General features: G+C 59.2%; 3 protein-coding genes and 1 long non-coding RNA gene across 26 annotated transcripts in view; 2 read left to right on the plus strand and 2 right to left on the minus strand.

Moving 5' to 3' along the window:
• Window positions 1-11,699, minus strand: part of MTERF4 (mitochondrial transcription termination factor 4) — a 49,705-nt gene extending 38,006 nt beyond the window's left edge. For 2 of the 5 annotated variants that reach the window (XM_072797034.1, XM_072797033.1), the window contains exons 1-3: window positions 11,610-11,699; window positions 10,789-11,182; window positions 9,403-9,587 (exon numbers count right to left, since the gene is read on the minus strand). In XM_072797034.1, the coding sequence (XP_072653135.1) occupies window positions 9,403-9,587; window positions 10,789-11,182; window positions 11,610-11,630 (600 nt within the window). In that variant the 5' untranslated portion in view covers window positions 11,631-11,699. Of the gene's footprint in view, window positions 1-2,186; window positions 5,043-5,764; window positions 8,737-9,402; window positions 9,588-10,788; window positions 11,183-11,609 lie in introns of those variants that run through there. The other 3 variants (XM_072797032.1, XM_072797029.1, XM_072797030.1) reach the window with 3 other exon arrangements.
• Window positions 1-16,946, plus strand: part of SNED1 (sushi, nidogen and EGF like domains 1) — a 92,584-nt gene extending 75,638 nt beyond the window's left edge. For 3 of the 6 annotated variants that reach the window (XR_012016872.1, XR_012016873.1, XR_012016875.1), the window contains exons 29-31: window positions 1,388-1,522; window positions 2,627-2,670; window positions 4,412-5,807. Coding sequence is in view for 3 of the 6 variants with exons in the window: in XM_072797024.1 (XP_072653125.1) it covers window positions 16,798-16,931 (134 nt within the window). In the remaining 3 variants the exon portion in view is untranslated. Of the gene's footprint in view, window positions 1-1,387; window positions 1,523-2,626; window positions 5,808-16,797 lie in introns of those variants that run through there. The other 3 variants (XM_072797023.1, XM_072797021.1, XM_072797024.1) reach the window with 3 other exon arrangements.
• On the plus strand, window positions 12,255-14,427 carry LOC140616349 (uncharacterized). Its single transcript, XR_012016877.1, has 2 exons — window positions 12,255-12,524; window positions 12,828-14,427. It is a non-coding gene; the product is annotated as an uncharacterized lncRNA (long non-coding RNA).
• The window catches only part of PASK (PAS domain containing serine/threonine kinase), a 34,978-nt gene continuing 29,888 nt past the window's right edge, over window positions 12,297-17,386 (minus strand). For 12 of the 14 annotated variants that reach the window (XM_072797005.1, XM_072797017.1, XM_072797007.1 and 9 more), the window contains 3 exons: window positions 16,303-16,502; window positions 14,584-14,717; window positions 13,179-13,528 (listed from right to left, as the gene is read on the minus strand). In XM_072797005.1, the coding sequence (XP_072653106.1) occupies window positions 13,194-13,528; window positions 14,584-14,717; window positions 16,303-16,502 (669 nt within the window). In that variant the 3' untranslated portion in view covers window positions 13,179-13,193. Of the gene's footprint in view, window positions 12,860-13,178; window positions 13,529-14,583; window positions 14,718-14,985; window positions 15,501-16,302; window positions 16,503-17,386 lie in introns of those variants that run through there. The other 2 variants (XM_072797006.1, XR_012016870.1) reach the window with 2 other exon arrangements.

Below are 17,386 nucleotides of genomic sequence, written 5' to 3' on the forward strand. Positions count from 1 at the left end.
GTGGTTTCACCTTTATTCTGGGTTAATTTTGCCCCACTACTAAGCTGTGGCCTGTCTGGAGCTTCTAGTCTCAGTTGCTCAGCTTCTCAGTAGTTCTCGTGCAGCCTCATGGGGTTCGACCCTCTGTGTGCACAGCTTAGTCATCCCGGGGAGCCCCGTCCAGGCCTCAGTAGCTCCTCCCCTGCCCAGTGCTCTGCCCTACAGACTCCAGCTGCCTCTGCCTCTTCAACTCAGTGTGACCCCAGCTTGGTGTCCATCCCACACCCTCCCCCTACCACCACCCTGTAATGTAGGGCCTCTGAGCCGAATTCTAGGGTGATCACAGGGCTCACTTCATTTGTTTCTCCTCCCTCAAGAATCAGTCTTGCACGGCTTTCCAACATCTGAAAAGAACTGCTTCTCATATTTTGTCCAATTCTCTGGTTGTTCATATTGGGGGATTAATTCCTGACCCTGTTACTCCCTGATGGCCAACAGTGGAAGTCTTACCAAAGTCAAATCTCAAGGGCTCTCCCAGACTGAGTTGGATCTTTGCCCATCAAACTCCCTAGATCTCTCTTTTCAACAGCTCTGACGCTTGAGAGCTTTAACAAGAATAAAAACACGTTCCTATTCGTTACCATCTACAAATTCATGAGGCAAGTAGTATGAATAATACCCATTCCACATAAAACTGAAGTCCCAGTTCCAGAGACATGCTCGGAGTAGACTCATTAGTTAATAAATGGGAGGCAGGGCTAGAAGCCTACACTGCCCACATCCAACACCTGCACCTCCAAAGCTCTCAGCCCTCCCAAGAGCTACCCAGAGGACTGAAGAGTGAGCTTGAACGATCTCAAGGCTTCAGCACTGAGCAGACTGCCCCAAGCACAACACGTCCTTGAAATTTCTTATTTTATCTCTTAATATTACAATATTTTGCCCACACTCCACAAAATGTACACTTAACGTGGATGTATCTTAAGTAAATGATACCTCAGTCAAGTTAATTTTTTTTTTAAGATTAGAGGACTTTAATGTTGGACCTTTTTTTTTTTAAAAATATTTTTTTTTCTTTTATTTATTTATGATAGTCAGAGAGAGAGAGAGAGGCAGATTCACAGGCAGAGGGAGAAGCAGGCTCCATGCACCGGGAGCCCGATGTGGGATTCGATCCCGGGTCTCCAGGATCACGCCCTGGGCCGAAGGCAGGCGCCAAACCGCTACGCCACCCAGGGATCCCAATGTTGGACCTTTTAATACATCCCCATGAGGTCAAGTTTTATTAAGAAAGTAATGGCTTTTCAAACACCTGCACGGGGACCTGTGGGTGCGCGCAGCTGAGCCAAAGCAGCTGGGCAACATTCTGCTCTAGTTTCTGGCTTTACAGAACTTTCTTGTGACACAGGTATAAAAGAGTCTACAAAGTGCACCAGGACATCTGCTTCAAAGAGAGCTGTGAAAGCACAAGCGTCAAGAAGACCCCAAACAGGTGCCATCCCAGGGAGGAGGCCCACACTGTGTCCTGCTTATAGTTCACAGGGTAATGGGGCAAGGGTGGCCCTGGGGACTGAGCGCTGTGGGGTGCCACAGTCCTGCGGGCTGAGCCAGGCTGTCTTGTCTGTGTGTCCACACATGTAGTCCTGCACAGCCGTGTTCTGCTTAGAAACTGCACATACATGTACACCTGAACACATACAGACTGGTAGAGCTGGGCATGGTGGGAGCCGTGGGGTCACACAGTGGGGGCTGGAAAGTCACATGGTGGCTGCTGGGAGGGTCATATAGGGGGAGGCAGGGGGAGATCACATAATGGGTGCTGGGGGGTCACATAGCGGGGGGGAGGTCACACAGTAGGTGCTGGGGGGCTCTCCTGGTGGGTGCTGGGGGAGTCACGTGGTGGGTGCTGGGGGGGTCACATCGGGAGAGCGGGAGAAGATCACACAGTGGGTGCTGGGGGTGTCACACAGTAGGTCTTGGAGGCTGGGTCACATGGTAGGTGCTGGGGGGGTCACATGGTGGGTGCTGCAGAGGTCACACAGTGGGTGCTGGTAAGTCACATGGTGGGTGTGGGGGTCACACAGTGCTGCTGGGGAAATCACATAGTGGGTGCTGGGGGGGTCACATGGTCGGTACTGGGGGTCACTCTGGTACTAGAATTGGGAAGTATGGGACATTATTGACAGATGCAAGAATGTGACTACAAATACAGTAAATCTCTAGTTTTTATTCACTCACAGCCAGTTCTTTCCCCAAAGGGCTCAAGAGAGTCACAGGAATGATTACCTAACATGCTGCCTGGGTGCGTTAGGTGCCTTGCCAACAGCAGAGCCCTCACCCCAGTCATAGGCCAATCGGTGGCCACACCCCTTAGATCTTGGGTTACTAAGTGTCTGGGAATGCAATTCAACACCTGCTTGACCCAGCAGTACCTATCTCTTCCACTTTCCTTCTACACCCTCTTCCCCTCCCCGTGACTCACTGCCGGCCAAGGGGATGCACACAGACCAAAATGCTAATCTCTGCATCGGTGTCTCACTAACAGTGTTCCCCAAAATGGAATATATGTGAGCCACAGACAAGACACCGGCAGGCAGTGTGGGTTCCAGGTACTTTCTTTTTCATAAACCACCTTTCTCTATTTCAGGAAACACAGTAACAGTCCAACACTGAAGAAATCTTAGGGCACAGGTACGTTCCCCACCACGTGGCAGAGCTGGAAGCCAGAGGCGCTGTCTCTTCGGGGAGCTCCACTGTGCCTTCTTTATTATGAACTCCCAGACCAGGAGTTCCAGAACTCCCCGAGGGGTTAAAACGGGAGGGAAAGAAAATATCTAAAGCCTCAGGATAGCCGTAAACCTGGTACAGATGCACCTCCAGGTGGAAAGGAGGCTGTCTGGGCATGCGGGAAAATCTCACTCACCTCAAGCAAAGGGAGAACCCCTTTCCCATCAGCAGCAGCAGGTGGCGACGGGGGTGAGCACCCAGAGAGGGGGATGACCACCTGGCCCCTCAAGGGGGCTGCTGGAGGGGGCAGCGGGGGAGGAGCGGGCAGGGGAGGACGGCAAGAGGGGCCCCCCAAGCACAGACATGGGAGTGCAGGCGCTCAAGAGAGGGTTTCCCAAACCCTGAGAACGGCAATCTCTCAAAAGAAAAAATGTGGTGTGGGGCCTCGATCACATAACTTTGGGGAAATCCTGAAGACTGTCCCACTGGGGAATTCCCAATGGATGCAGGAATCCTAAGCGCTTGGAATCCTGGAATCAAAGAAACTCTCTAACCCTATCCCCATTCAATCTGGGATTTCCCAAAGTCTTCTGGCAACTCAACACCATCCAGGCCTTACTTCACACCCACAACTCTTCAGTGTCTTCATTACGGGAAATACTGGGCTGAACCGCTGCGACCCACCTACAGCCCACAATCAGCCTCCCGCTGAGCAGTTTCTTATTGACAGTGAGGTCACCTGAACGTTGGAGGAACGTGGCCCTAGGGCAGCTTACTCCTCTCATTCCATACGTGAGCCTCAAAGTCCACTTCCCTGGTGTTGAGAGGACAGCGAGGCACCCGGGGAGCTGGCAGAGTCAGGAACAGGGCTACGCTGTCTTACGGGGCTGAGGAGATGGAGGAGAAACATTACCAAGAGCCTTTACCAACAAGGGCTTCCTGGGTGTAGGCTGACAGCACCGGGGGGAGTGTTTGCACGGCCCAGCCAGCAGGAAGACCGGCGCTGGGATCTGCTGGGATCTGCGGCCCATCGTGGCCTCGGCAGCCATCCCGGTCAGACTTCTCCAGAAGCCCCTGCATCCAGCTCCTGTCTCTTCCGCTCTCCACTCATACTCCCAGGACACACAAATCCAAAACATGCTCCACAGCTGGTAAACAACTCACCACTGGGAGTAAGAAGACACAAACATAATTTGGGTTGGAAATACTGGTATCACAGCAAGTCACCCGAGTCTTCTTAAACTCAGCAATTCCAGCTCCATAAAAACAAATCATTATCAACTACCAAACAGTAGCTTTGAGGATATCCGTTCTTGATCGGGAATTCATTTCAGTCCAGAGTAACAGGGGGCAGCCCGGCCTTCAGAGGAAGGATCCCAGGGCATCACCAAACGGAGGGGAAGGGGAAGTAGCCAGCAGCTCTTGGCTCTAACAGCCGCATCCCTGCCCAAACATTCCCCCACCGCCCCCGCCCCCGCCTGGGCCATGTAGATGGCGCTTCTAGCGCGCCTCCCTCCCTCCCTCCCTCCCTCCGGTCCACGGCCACAGTAGAGAGGGAAGCTCGCCCCCTTGAGGCGGGGGCGGCGGGGGCCGCGGGTCCTCTGGGCAGGTGCAGGGGCCAAGGGCTGCTAAGAGAACGGGGAAGCTGCATTATAAAGAGGAGCAGGTGTCAGTCGCCTCATGCCCCATTCTCTTTCTCTTCAAGGGATTCAGGATGTTCTTGTTACACTTCATCAACCTCACGAGCTCCCAAAGCCCAGGAAGACGGGCTGTAAAATTGGATTGAAAGGACACCCTGAAAGAACAGGTCCTGGCTCGCATCCGCCCCCTCTGCGGCTTCCCTCCTCTGGCATCTAGAAGACAGACGGCCAAGCAGAGCCGGCTCCAGCCCACCTCCCTTCCTGGCCGCGCCGGGGAGACCCTCTGGGCCAAATCACCTCCAAGTCCTGCGGTGCTGGCAGCAGCCTGCTCCGTACCCCGGCTGCCGTGGCCCTGGCTGCCGTCTCCCACGGGGATAGCGCGCTGCGGCCAGGGAGCAACCACAGCGCATGCACGGGCCCTGGATGAGCGAGGCTGCCAGCCGGCAAGGCTCCTGCAACACCGGGAACCAGTTCTCAGATCCCAAAGTCGGAGGGCCATTCGCCCCCCGGAGACCTAACAATCAAACTGAGGACGACCTGCTGTCTGGCTTCCACGGCCCAGCCAGCGGTGCCAGCGAGGGCGGGCGGCGAGGCCAGACGGCAGGGAAAGCTGAGTTCTGGGCGCCCCGCCCGGCTCCTCCTGCAAAGTCTTTGCGCTGATACGCTGCAGGCTGGCGCCCCATCACACAGGCCAGACTGCGGAACAGAAAATGTTAATTAATACTAAGATGGAGTCTAGACACTTTTCGCCTGCGACTTTTTCTCAAAGTGACTATTTTTGGCTTTGTGGACCTAGCGGTCTCTGTGGCAACCAGTCAGCTCGGCGTTGGCAGCACGACCCCGCGGCCAGGCCCTGACCTGAGGGTGTGGCCGTGTTCCAGGAAAGCAGTATTTACAAACTGGGGGCCCAGGTCCCATGGCCCATACGTGGCCAAGCCCCGGTCTGTTCGGGTCACCCAAGCCTTGTGCAGAGAGAGCCACCCCCAGATGACAAGGAACTGGAGCCCTGAGCCGCCCGGAAGCCAAGGCGGCACCCCCACGCGCGGGGCCTGAACACCAGCCCCCGGGCAGGCCAGAGCCCACCCTACTGCAGATCCCTTGCTGTCCACGACGCGGTCAACACGGTTCCAGGCTGGCGGCTCGCACAGTTTTTCACACATTTCCCGCTTTACCAGCAGAACGCTGCCCTGCCTTGCCGCCGGTGCCTGCAGCACGCCTCTCTGAGCCCTGCCTCCTCCCCGCGCAGAGGCTAAGACCAAGTGTGCCAAGCCCGCCTCGTGTCACTTGCAGCACCTTCGTAGCTGACCCAGACTGGAACTCAGGCCCCTGCATCTGCCACGGCCTCTGCCCCGAGTCAGCACCACAGCCAGAGAGGGCTCCCTCCATCTTTTATAAAAACATTTTCTGAAGAGTTAGAGTATATTATAGGCTTTTTATTTTTATTAAAGTTTTGCGTGCATATGTCTGTGTATTAGACAATCTGTTATTTTCCGGAGGAGGAACTGTCATTTCCAGAAGTCTCTACTGTACTCCAGAACGCACCGGTGCCCCAGGCCCACTGGGAGAAGACAGCCGGGCTGCGTCTGGGGCTCCCACCCTGGGTGAGCCCAGAGAAAGCCAGGCCCGGGCACACGTCCTGCTGACGCCTGCTGTGTCGCCGGGACCCGTCACCGTGCACCTGTATAAGCTACAGCATCACTAGCAAGCGGCAAGGTCAAGTGATATCACTGGAAAAGTAGATAAACTCTCTACTACGATGTTAATAACCTCACGCCCCTCAGTCATGAGGTGGACTCTAGTGTGTTCCAGTTTTTAACTTAGAAACGTGTTTCTACAAAAAACAGTCTACTGAATCCTGAGCTTGGTGCTGTTGTCTTACAATTAACCCACCTTGCTGTCTCACAAGTTTGGTATCTAGTGAAAGACTTCCTGACGCTAAAGGAATTACAATTCATCCTGGAAAACATTTGAAAGGAGACACTGCTTTCTTCACACGGTTCCTTTGTAAAACTCTGGCATCTTCCTCAAACATATACTCAAACTCCACCCGGGGAAATTAATAATAATGCAATCAGAAAATTCTCAGGTGCACAGAAATTTATTTCCGTATCAAAATGAAAGGAGCACTCATGATGCTAAGTTAGCCGTTCTGATCACGCACGTTTATAATTCTACTTAGTCCCCGACTGGGCACAAGCACCCATCCTAGGTTCCAGGGAAAGTGCCGGTCACTTGGGATGCCACAAAATGGAAGAGAAGTTAAAACACTGGCAGAGCAAAATGCCTTCATTTTCATGTCACCTTGCCTGTGGCCAAGAAAACCAGCAAAGACACAGCCTTCCTTCCCACAGCGTGTGGGCTGCCACGGAAGCGGATGAGGAGACCTGCGCCTATCCCACCGCTGTCCTGCCAGCAAACCCACCCGGCAGGGCCAGCCGCCTCCAGCACCTCCGTTGGCCAGGACTCCTCCTGCCTCGACATCTCACTCCAATGCGCAGGGATTTACTGAGCTACTTTTCTTTGGCAGAAAATGTCTTTCTCTTTGCCGTCGTGCTCGAACAAGAGCCCCGAGAAAACAGAGCATCTGCCCCTCAGTGCTGAGGCCCCAAACCTACCAGCAGGCGTTCTAGTGCACGTGGAAAACGAACTTAAAACTCAGCTATGTACTTTCTTTTCAATTAAAGAAACAAAATAAATGCAAGGCTGCTTCAAATCTGATGTTCTCATGAATCCATACAATTGCATTCTACTGGACCAGGCCTCGGGCCACTTCCGGCTGGCATCTCTGGCTGGACCGTTGTTTCAAGGCCGTCCAGTGCACCGCACAATGTTTTGCGGCAGCCCAGCCTCCAGCCTCCGGGTCCCAACAGCACCCCCCTTAAGTCCTAACAACCAAAAACGTCCTCAGATGTTGCTGGATGTTCCCTGGGTCACGATCGCTCCAGGTGGGAACTGCTACCTGACAGGATTCTTACACGGTCTCTGTGGGAAAAGTAAGGCCAAGGACCAGGAATTTTACCATGTTGTTAAAATGCTGCCAAGACCTGGATTTTGGACAATCACCAAAAATGTTTCCTGCATGGTCAACCATGTGCCAGCCACCCCCCGCTGGGGACCTTCTGGGTGCGCCAGTCCTCCTCACAGAGCCCACGCTGTCAGGGCTGGGCCTCTACCTCAGAGATGACTAATGTCAAATTCACCCCCTCACCCGAATCACCCCTCAGGCCCACCGGGTTCCCCGAGGGGACGCCCACCACCACCACGGTGCACGAAACCAGGCCCGTCCCGCTCAAAGACTCTTGTCTCCTCTGGTGTCAGAAGCCGCATCTGTGTGATGGGCAGTGGGGAGGGGACTGGACGGCACACTCATGTGCATGTGTGCACGCAGCCCACTGGCCACGAGCTGGTGTGAAGGCCAACTTCCCTGCAAGGTCAGAGCCAGGACCTATTCTTCAAGGAGAGAGAGAAGTACTCCAACACTTGGCTGCCATTAGGAAGCCGTGCAAAACGAGACCGTACGTCACTAACCACGTTCCTTTACGATGCTGCACACTGGACGCGCCTATGAAGCAGCATTTGAGAATTAAAGACACGAGTGTTTTTGTGGGAAACCTGCTACTTGTTTTCATAGGATGAAGTGCTATGATGTACTAAAACCTCACTGCCTGCTCCTATTTCACCTTTGTCCCTAAGAGAAAACGTACGACGACTCCTGAACCAGACGGAGGAACCCCATTCCCCACAAACCAAAACCACATGCTGAGGTATCGAGTCCCCGGGCTCGCCCGCTCAGAGTCCGCCTCCCATGCAGGAGGGAAGAGGGCCCTCCCCACAGAGACCTGACAACACATCAACCTAATGCAGCTCCTATCCAGTCTCAGGAGATTTATAACAATGTTTTCATCAGAACGGCAGTTTTAGAAGGAAAAATAACCTGAGATGATCCAAGTGAAGCTCTCAGAAGCTTTAAAAATTTGTAACGTTCTTTGTTATCTGTGGGCTCTTCATTCCAGTCCTACTGCCACTCCTCCTCGTCCTCATCCTCCTCTTCTTCCTCCTCCTCATCCTCCTCGTCTAGACTTAAGCTCTGCATGTCAGGCATCTGCCTCTCAGACTCCTCTTCCTCCTCCCGAGCAAAGAGCTTCTTAAAAACTTCAAACTCCTCAGCAGAAGAATGGGCCGTCCTGGCCAGAAACTCAGCTTCTGAGACTCTCAGAATGTCCTTGAGTAAAGGATTGGGGATCTGTGTCTGGCCCTTCTTATCAGGGGTCTGGTACCGCCCTAGGCGCTCGAGGAACACATGTCTCTGCTTGATCTTGGTTATGGAGTGCTGCAGGAAGTTGGTCCGCACCACGTCCGCATGTTTAACCCCCATCCTAAAGTAGGCATACTGAAGACACAGACACAGTTACCTACGGTCTGTCCTGCCACCGTCCACAATCAACTCAAGCACTCACAAAGAGCTGCCCAACTAGCAGTGCCAGGACACTCTACGATGCCCAGCACTGGTGTGACGGCTGAGTTTTCGAAGCATTTCCAAATTCATATTGAAAAAATTTAGTAGAAAATGAAGTGTTAAGTGGGATGAATTCAGTTCTTTTTCCTCAGGAAAAAAAAACTGTGAGCATGGAAAGAATGGGCAAAATATCCAGAAACATCTAGCAATCTAACCCAACCTGTCAAAATTGTTAACCAAAAGACAAGACAACTGTCACAATTATGCTACTAAAATCAATACGCAAAATAGTTTCAAAAAAAAGAGTCTTTAGTTCTTTTAAAACCACCTATTTCAAGGAGAGGCCCCGTTTGGACCCCAGGAGAGGGACCAGGTCGTTCATTATTAATGGCAGAAACGCTGTAGGAGAGGTTTTCCGTAAGGAAGTGAAAGACCAGAGCTGGATTCCCTCTGGAGGGTGTGTGCAGGGGCTCTAACCCTTCCACCTCGTCCACCGCCCTCGGGGTGCCTGAGGCTTCTCATCCACGGAGCTCACCCTCGCTACATTCAAACAATGCGTTTTTACTTCCCGAACCCCTACCAGTCACCAGTCATCCTCACCTGGAATTTGTATTCGAGGTCACCAGGGTCCTCCCGAAGAACATAGGGGCATCTGTGCAAAATCCTGGTCACCTGTTGTCCCGTGAAAAGGCATTTGTCCTTGAGAACCCCCACGATGTTCTCAATGTCCCTCTGGTGCATGGTGAAGACTTCAGGGCAACAGAGAAGCAGCGTCTTCAGTTTCCCTGCAAGACACAGGAAAGGGCAAGTACATGATTTCAGGGCACTCCGGAAAACCAAGGGGCTTGCCACGCCCACGCCAGCATTTAAAACTGAACAAGGAGGCTCTCCTCCACGAGCGACAGCTTCTGATGCTCCCAGCAGCCTCAGCAGTCGCTGAAGCACCCACCACCGGCATTCCTCAGATCTCTTATCCACACTCGCACAACACCGAGCAAAAGAGGCCCCTTGAACAAACGCATGAGGCAACTGGTAACTGAGGCCGCCCAGGCAAACTGGGCCCGTGGTCTTCCCAGGGATGTGGGCAAAATCCAGTACCCGGAAACCTCAAATCACTTATTTAAAAAAGTATTTACAATCTTTCTAACAGGTCAGCTACTCGCTGTCTCGCTGAAACGTGCCTAGGATGACTTCTAGGAGTTTAGAGTTTCCCTCTGAAGCAGAAGGCCTCGCTGAGCTTTCTAATTCATAATCACAGTATATAAAGTATTGGGCTCACTCAGCCTTTTAGATTATGCCGCAACAGGTGATCTGCCAGGGGGGACACAGAAGGCGCTCTCTTCCTTATCTTCTGGTGAAGGGGCCAACGGAGATCCTCTGAGACCGGTTCCCAAACAACAGTATCTTCCCCCAACAATATCTTCCCGGTAGGAGTCAGTAAAAAGAAGAAGAAAAAGAACCCCACTGGGGCGCCTGCGTGACTGTCGGTTAAGTGTCTGCCTTCGGCTCAGGCTGTCATCCCGGGGTCCTGGGATGGAAACCCCGCGCCACTCCCTGCTCAGGGGGGAGCCTGCTTCTCCCTCTGCCTGCCCCCTCCCCTACCACTTGTTTTCTCTCGCTCTCAAATAAATAAAATCTTTTTAAAAAAATGAAGGAAAAAAAAAAAAAAAAAAAAAAGCCCAGTGACCCTCCTGTGTTACAGTGTGTAGGGATCCCCGAGGCCCTGACGGGCTCCTAGCCCCGCTGCCCCGAAGGCCGCAGGCTCCCCGAGGTGTGAATCCCGGTGGGGGAAGCCAGGCTCTCTGATCCCCGAGTCCGGCCATCTGGGGATCCGCAGTACGCGGAGGCGGTCACCGGGCCCGCACCTGCACCCCCATCGGGCCTCCGCTTCCGTCCTGCAGCCCGAGCTACCGCAGGCGCCGCCCGGCCCACCCGCCGCCCACCCGCCGCCCACCCGCCGCCCGGCGCCTCCCCGGCCTCCTGTACCTTCTCCGAGGCCGAGCCTCCGCAGGTAGCCGGAGCGCCTCTGCGCGTGCGCCGCGGGCAGGTCCAGCAGGCGCGGGCTGCTCCTCAGCGCCAGGCACACGTGCTCGGGGCTCACGCCCAGGAGGATCAGCTCCGAAACGACGTCCAGCACCCGCCGAGGCCGCGCGCCCCGCCACACGCTGAGCAGCCCCCGGACGTGCGCGTCGCTGAAGCCCATGGCCAGGAGGGCGCCCGCGACCTCCCCCCGCGCGCCCGGGCCCCGAGCCCCGCGGCCCCCTCCGCGGGACGCTGCGGTCCTTCTCTGCCCTCCGCGGGGCTGCGCGGCCAGGCCGGCCCAGGTGCGGGCCCAGGTGCGGGGCCAGGTGCGGGCCCAGGTGCGGGCCCCGCCGAGGACCTGGGAGAGACCGAGACAGGGGTCGGCTCCCGCCCCGCGCTGTAGAGGGCACCGGGCGGCCGTGCGCAGCTCCGCGGGGCGGGGGTCAGGGGTCAGGGCGGGGGGCGGGGAGGCCGCGGGGCGGGGGTCAGGGGTCGGGAGGGCGGGGGCGGGAGACGCGCGGACCGCGGCGCAGGGAGGGAAAACCACGGCGTGTCGCGTCCGCGTGGCCGCGCCTCAAGGGTCGGGGTCTACGCGGCGGGGGGCGCTCGTCGGGAGGTGGGCTCGCGTCCGCAGCCGCCCGGCCTGTCCGTCCCTTCCGGGCCCGAAGCCACATCCTGGCGCCGCGGCCCGCGGAGCGGCTTCACCGACCGGCGTCCCCGAGCCGCGGCCTCCCGCCGCCCCGCACCTCCCGACCCCGCCCGCGGGACTGCCCGCGCCCCCTCACCTGCCCGCCGAGCGCCGCCATGGCTGGGGCCTGACGAGCGCTTCCGCCCCGCCGGCCCGCACTTCCGCCCTCCCGTGGCCCGCACTTCCGCCCCCCCCCCCCCGGGAAGCGCGAGTGCGCGGGAGGTGCGTTCCGCCGCGGGCGTTCCCGGGTGCGGGGGGCGCGGCCGGCCCCGCCCCGCCCCGCCCCCCGCCCCCCCGGTCCGCGGGCGCCCGCCGCGCGCCCAGGTGAACAGCAGGGGGTGGGCGCCGAGCTGCGGCCCCGGGCGGCTTCCGCGGGTCTACGCAGCAGGAGCCGTGGGCCCGCGAGCAGCGGGGAGGTCTGGGGGCGGGGAGAGGAGGCCCGGTGCCCCCCCCCCCCCCGGCGGCGCCGGCTCCAAGCAGAGAAAGGAGGCCTCGCAGGTGCTCGCGGGGCCCCGGACTCCGCTTCCCACGGAGGAGCCCTCGGGGCGTCGAGGACCCGGGGCGGGGGGCGGGGCCTGGGAGATGGGGGCGGGGCCGGGAGTGGGGGCGGGGCCTGGGAGGGAGGGCGGGGCCTGGGGGACCTGCGGACGCCCCGGCGGGGAGGGGGAGGGGGTGGAGGGCCCCAGCGGCCCGGGAGGCTCCCCTCCCCCTCCCCCTCCCCCCCTCCCCGCCCGCCCCCCGCCCCCCGCCCCGCGCGGCGCAGGAGCTCAGTCCGAGTCAGGGCGGTGGTTCACTACAAAACTGCTTTAATTTGGAAAATATTCAAAACACAAGGTAACGACGCAGCCCGGTGGCTCGGGTAAGCAGGTCTAGGAACCGCACCCCCGGTGAGCGCACGTCAAGTCACAGGAAACCAACAAAAAATGTTTGTAAAAGTCAGGAAACAAGAACACACACGCACGTCCAAAACCAGAAAGATGAACGACCCCTGACGCCTTCCCGAGGTTCACAGGTAAGAGCCCGGAGCCCCTCCCGCCGCGCGAGCAGTGACTCCCGCCTCCTTACAGACCTGCGTCGGGCAGCACCTGCCTCCCAGCACTTATCAGACTTGGGCGGTGACCCGGGCTGCTGACCCAGGCTGCTGACCCGGGCCGCGGGATTCACTTCCTCCGACCGGTGCGGCCTGGAAACCCAAGCCCTGGGCGCCGCCGAGGAGCAAGGCAGCCACTCTGGGGCGTCAGGGGCCTCCCCGGGGACACAGGGGCCCGCCCGGCCCCGCAGCCCACGCCAGCTCCCCGGCGCACCTGCCCTCCAGCTCCAGACTCACGGTGGACAGGGCTCCGCTTTCTGGAGGAAGAAGACGACCCTGTGTCACGCGTCCACATGAGATGCCAAGACCCTGGCCTCTCTCTGGTGGGATTCCCAGGAGCGAGACCCACCAGCGGGAGCCCTCAGAACCCACCCGCGCTGCTCACGTCCCCGGGCCCACTGAGGCACCAACGCTGCCCACGGTGCCGAGCAGACACACGGGGCTGCAGCCAGGGGCCTCACAGAAGCACTAAGGCCCTGGGCCCCCTCCATCCCACTCACCGTCTGCAGCCCCACCCTCCCCTTCAGCTGGCTCAGGCCAGGCCAGCTGCTCTCAGACCCTCCACCCCTACCCCTCTGCAGTGCCTCCTTGTCAGGGGCTCCCCTGGGTGCCCACCCACCTTCTAAGGCCCTGGCCCCAGTGGTGTCCGGGGGCCTCTGAACGCTGGTTCTGATCGGCTAGAGGTCCCGACATTTGTGCCCAGGACAGTATGGAGGAGGGGGCCTGGTCCTCCCCAGACCCAGGAAGGCCGCTTTCTGGGCACACAGTCCGTGCCTCACCTGGCTTGTTCACTCGACACACCTCATCCCAGGTGTAGTCAGCAAGGTTCACGGGCTGGATCACCCAGGGGTCTGTCACCAGCTTCTCCAAGGTGGTGCGCTGCTCAGGGACAGGCTGCAGCAGCCCAGATATGAGGTGCATGAGAGCTGGAGACACAAAGACCCCCCTGGGCATGTGGCCAGAAGACTGACAGTGGGTCCGGGCTGGGCTCAAGCGGACCAGGTCTCAAAACTTCGGGTCCTGGCTCTGCGTACCATGAGCACCGGACTGGGCGGCCAGTGGCCTGGAACCTCCACACCTGATGAGACCTAGGGGCTCGGGCACATGGGCCTGGCCGTGCCCCGAGATGCTCGTCCCCTCTGAAAGCGTGGGGTTCAGGACCCCACCTCGCTCAGCCTGTTCTCAGGGCTCTGGACACGCAGAGCCTCAAATGACCCTGGGTTTGTACAACATGAAGGGCAGGAGACAGCCGCAGGCAAAGCCTTCATCGTCCCCCCAGAAGGAAGCACAGCCCCAGCCCTGGGTCTAGATTTGGGTCCCACTTCCTGTGACGGTGCGGGCATCTCCAACCAGGGCTGCTCTGAGCCTCAGCATCCCTGAGGGGAGCCCTGGGAACCACGAGGGAACACGTGGGGTGGCTCTGTGGGGGGTGCAGCATGCTGCAGAGGGCGTGCTCCCCAGGAGCCCAGGACCTTGGCAAAGCCCGAAGGATCCTCTTCTAGGCTGCCACGGACTGAACTGCCTCCATAGGGTGGAGCCCTAACCCCCGGTGGCCCCTGGGAGGTAAGCAGGGTCACAAGAGATCATGAAGGTAGGGCCCCAGGATGGAATTAGTGCCCTTGTAAGAAGAGAGACGGGGGCGCCTGAGGGGCTCAGATGCCTAACTGTCCGCCCCGGCTCAGGTCATGGTCCCAGGGCCCTGGGATCGAGTCCCACGTCGGGCTCCCTGCCCAGCGAGGAGTCTGCTTCTCCCTCTCCCTCTGCCTTACTCCCCACTCATCTGCACTCACACACTTTCAAATAATTACAATCTTAAAAAAAATTATCATGAGGGTTTAGTCAAATTCAAGTTACCCTCCTGTAGGGATCAGGGTCAGACAACGGAAAGAAAGCCGTGAGGCTGTCGGTACGACCGAAGAATCGCTGCGTGCGCGGCGGGGGACCAGGCCGCCCTCTGCTCGCACCTGCAGCCCAGGCTCACCTTCTGACACCAGGTATGGGGGGTGGATCACGGCCTCCATGGTCTCCTCCAGCTCGCAGAAGGGGTTCTCCTCAAAGATCAGCGTGTACAGCGTGACCCCCAGCGACCACATCTCCAGCTCCGGCCCCTTGTACCTGTAAGGGGGGAGGTGGCGTTGGGGGCACGCCGGGCTGGGCCGGAGCTCCAGGCGCTCCCCACGTGCACCCCCGAGAGCGGCCCCCGGGGTGTCCCGCAGCCCTCCGTGACTACGCCCCCATCGCGACACATCTGCCCCAGCCAGCCATGCTCCAGCCACATGCTGGGGAGGGAAAAGAAAAGCCAAACTTTGTGCTCGGGCAGCTGAGGAAGGCCCCCGGCCAAGCGAGGGTGCGCGAGGGCGCGCGGCAGGTGAGAGCAGAGCACCTCCTGGCGGGGGCTTCCTGCGGGTGGAGAAGGTGCCGGACAGAGTGGAGGCTCCAGCCCGTGAAGCGCAAGCGGGCCAAGGCATCGGCAGCACCTAGAGGGGGAGGGCGGGTCCCGGGGAGCCGCTGGCCACTGAGGCGGGGTCCAGGGAGCCCCGACGGGCGGCAGCAGCTCAAGGCGCTGGCAGACACGGGGCCCCGCGAGAGCGCGCAGGACGCCGGGAGGCCGCGGCCCCGCTCAGGGGGCTCGGGGCGCTGGGAGGGACGAGACCGCACGAGCTGGGCCGGGAAAACCCCGCTCAACACTGTCTTGTGCTGATTTAGAAAGAGACTTCAGGAACACCGGAGAATAGGGAGAAAAGCCCGACGGGCTGCAACGGGGAACAGCCCGACGGGAGCATCTGAGGCTGGTGGCCGCGCTGCAGCAGCCAGAGGCCACCAACACGGCTGTGCTCCAGTAAAACTATAAAATCCAGCAGCGGGCCGGGGCTGCTCAGGGCCGGAGCGTGCGGTCGCCTGGACTGGAGGACACACAAACCGTGGGGGAGGAAGCAGAGCTCCTGAGGAGGGAATCCAGAATCAGACCCGAAAACCACTGGCGCAGGGAGAAGGACGTGGCCAGAGGACCAAGGGGCCCCAGGAGGCGCCTGCAGGCCACGGAGGAGGGAGGGCAACGCCCCGGGGAGGCCACCACCGTCCTGCGCTCCCCTGCTCCCCTGCAGGAGGCTCCCAGCCTGCGTGCAGGGCGTGGGGTGGGGGAGACAAGCCAGAGAACACGTGTCACAGTCCTGGACAGGACAGGCACCCCTCCACCTCTGGTGGCCAAGAGCACGCGGGGGGCAGTGGGGTGATGTGATCTCCAAGGTCCTTCCTGGACTGTCCCCCCCCTTTCAGCTGCTCCTCCTTTGGGGACCCCGGGGTGCACTGAGTGATGGGAGAGGAGCCTCCTGAGCACGACCCAGGCCCCCCACGGCCCGCAGGCTCCGGGGCAGGGACACACCGTCCTCCGCACCAGTGCCCCTGACGCTGACGTCACAGCATCTGGTGCTGGCCACCACCCTGTCCTCAGCACAAGGACGCCCTCTCCACCTGCTGGAAGCCCGCACGTCTGGGACCCCCATCTTGGTCTTTCGCCTCATTCTCCACTTTCAGTCACATAACAGTCCAGACCCGCACCGAGCACATGGCCACCGCCCACCCGCCCACCGAGGACCACGACGTAGGTGAGCCCTCAACAGCCTGTCACCAAGAGGCACCGAAGCCACTTTCCCACCCAACCTCCAAGGGGCCCGGGCTCGCGACGACGTGCAGTACGTACGGGTTTCCCATGAGGACCTCGGGTGCGCAGTACTCGATGGTCCCACAGAACGTGTGAAACAGCCTGCCCTTCTCCAAGTAGGCGGCGGAGCCGAAGTCGATGAGCTTGATGGTGAAGTCCTCGGCGATGACGATGTTCTCGTCCTTGATGTCGCGGTGAATGATGCTCTTGGAGCGCAGGTAGCCCACCGCCGCCACCAGCTGCAAGCAGGGCCCACAGGCATTTTTTAAGAAAGCAATTCAAGTAAAACCCACGTTTAAAACGAGGACTAGCTAGAAAACGAGACAACACAAAGGAGAACCCCCTTGTCGAACCCTCCTGACCCAGGGGCCGGAAAGGCCGCGGGGGCGGGAGGCTGGCGAGGCCGGTGGCAGCACCGCAGGGATTCTCCTTTCAAATGTCGCTATTGTCACTGTTGGCAATAAGGACGCCCAGTGCACCGTTAGCTGGGACCAGACTTTGTCTCGTGGGGCTGACCGCCGTGGCCGCTCGCAGACACCCCTGTGCCCCCAGCACGAGCACTGCCTGTGCGTCACTCACCCCCCAACGCATGGCGTGACACTCTCGGGAGGAAGGGCAGCCCGGCCACGAGCAGAGGCTCCAGAGACACGTGCTGGGTGCGTTCGTGAGTGTGGCCTGGGCGTGAAATGGGGGGCGGCCCCAGAGAAGGCCTGAGCGGGACACCCTGGGCTCACGGGAGGAAAGCGCCTCGGCCAGAGTTCACGCCGCGGTTAGGGGCAGAGCTGAGGGCAGAAGCCAGGTCCCCAAACCCCGCCTTGGGGCTCCAGCGGCTTCTCAGGGGCAGCCCCGGGCAACGGCCCCCACTCTGCAGGGCAGGGGCTACTACGGTGCACCGCGGTCCGCCCAGAGCCCCACAGGCCCACGCCACACGTCGGGTGGCCGAGACGAACAAAGGGGGGCCTCCGGTCAAGCTTAAGTAAGATCGGCAGAGTTTCTGACTGCATCCCGCGTCGCCAGTCATACCTACCAGTCGACGGTGCCTTCGTGGACACAGTCACCGGACCGGACAGTTCGAGGCCCACAAACGAACACCCTGCATCAGGCTTTCGTTAACGGCCGGCAA

Source organism: Canis lupus, chromosome 24 (genome assembly GCF_048164855.1).
Source record: "Canis lupus baileyi chromosome 24, mCanLup2.hap1, whole genome shotgun sequence".
Taxonomy (NCBI): Eukaryota; Metazoa; Chordata; class Mammalia; order Carnivora; family Canidae; genus Canis; species Canis lupus.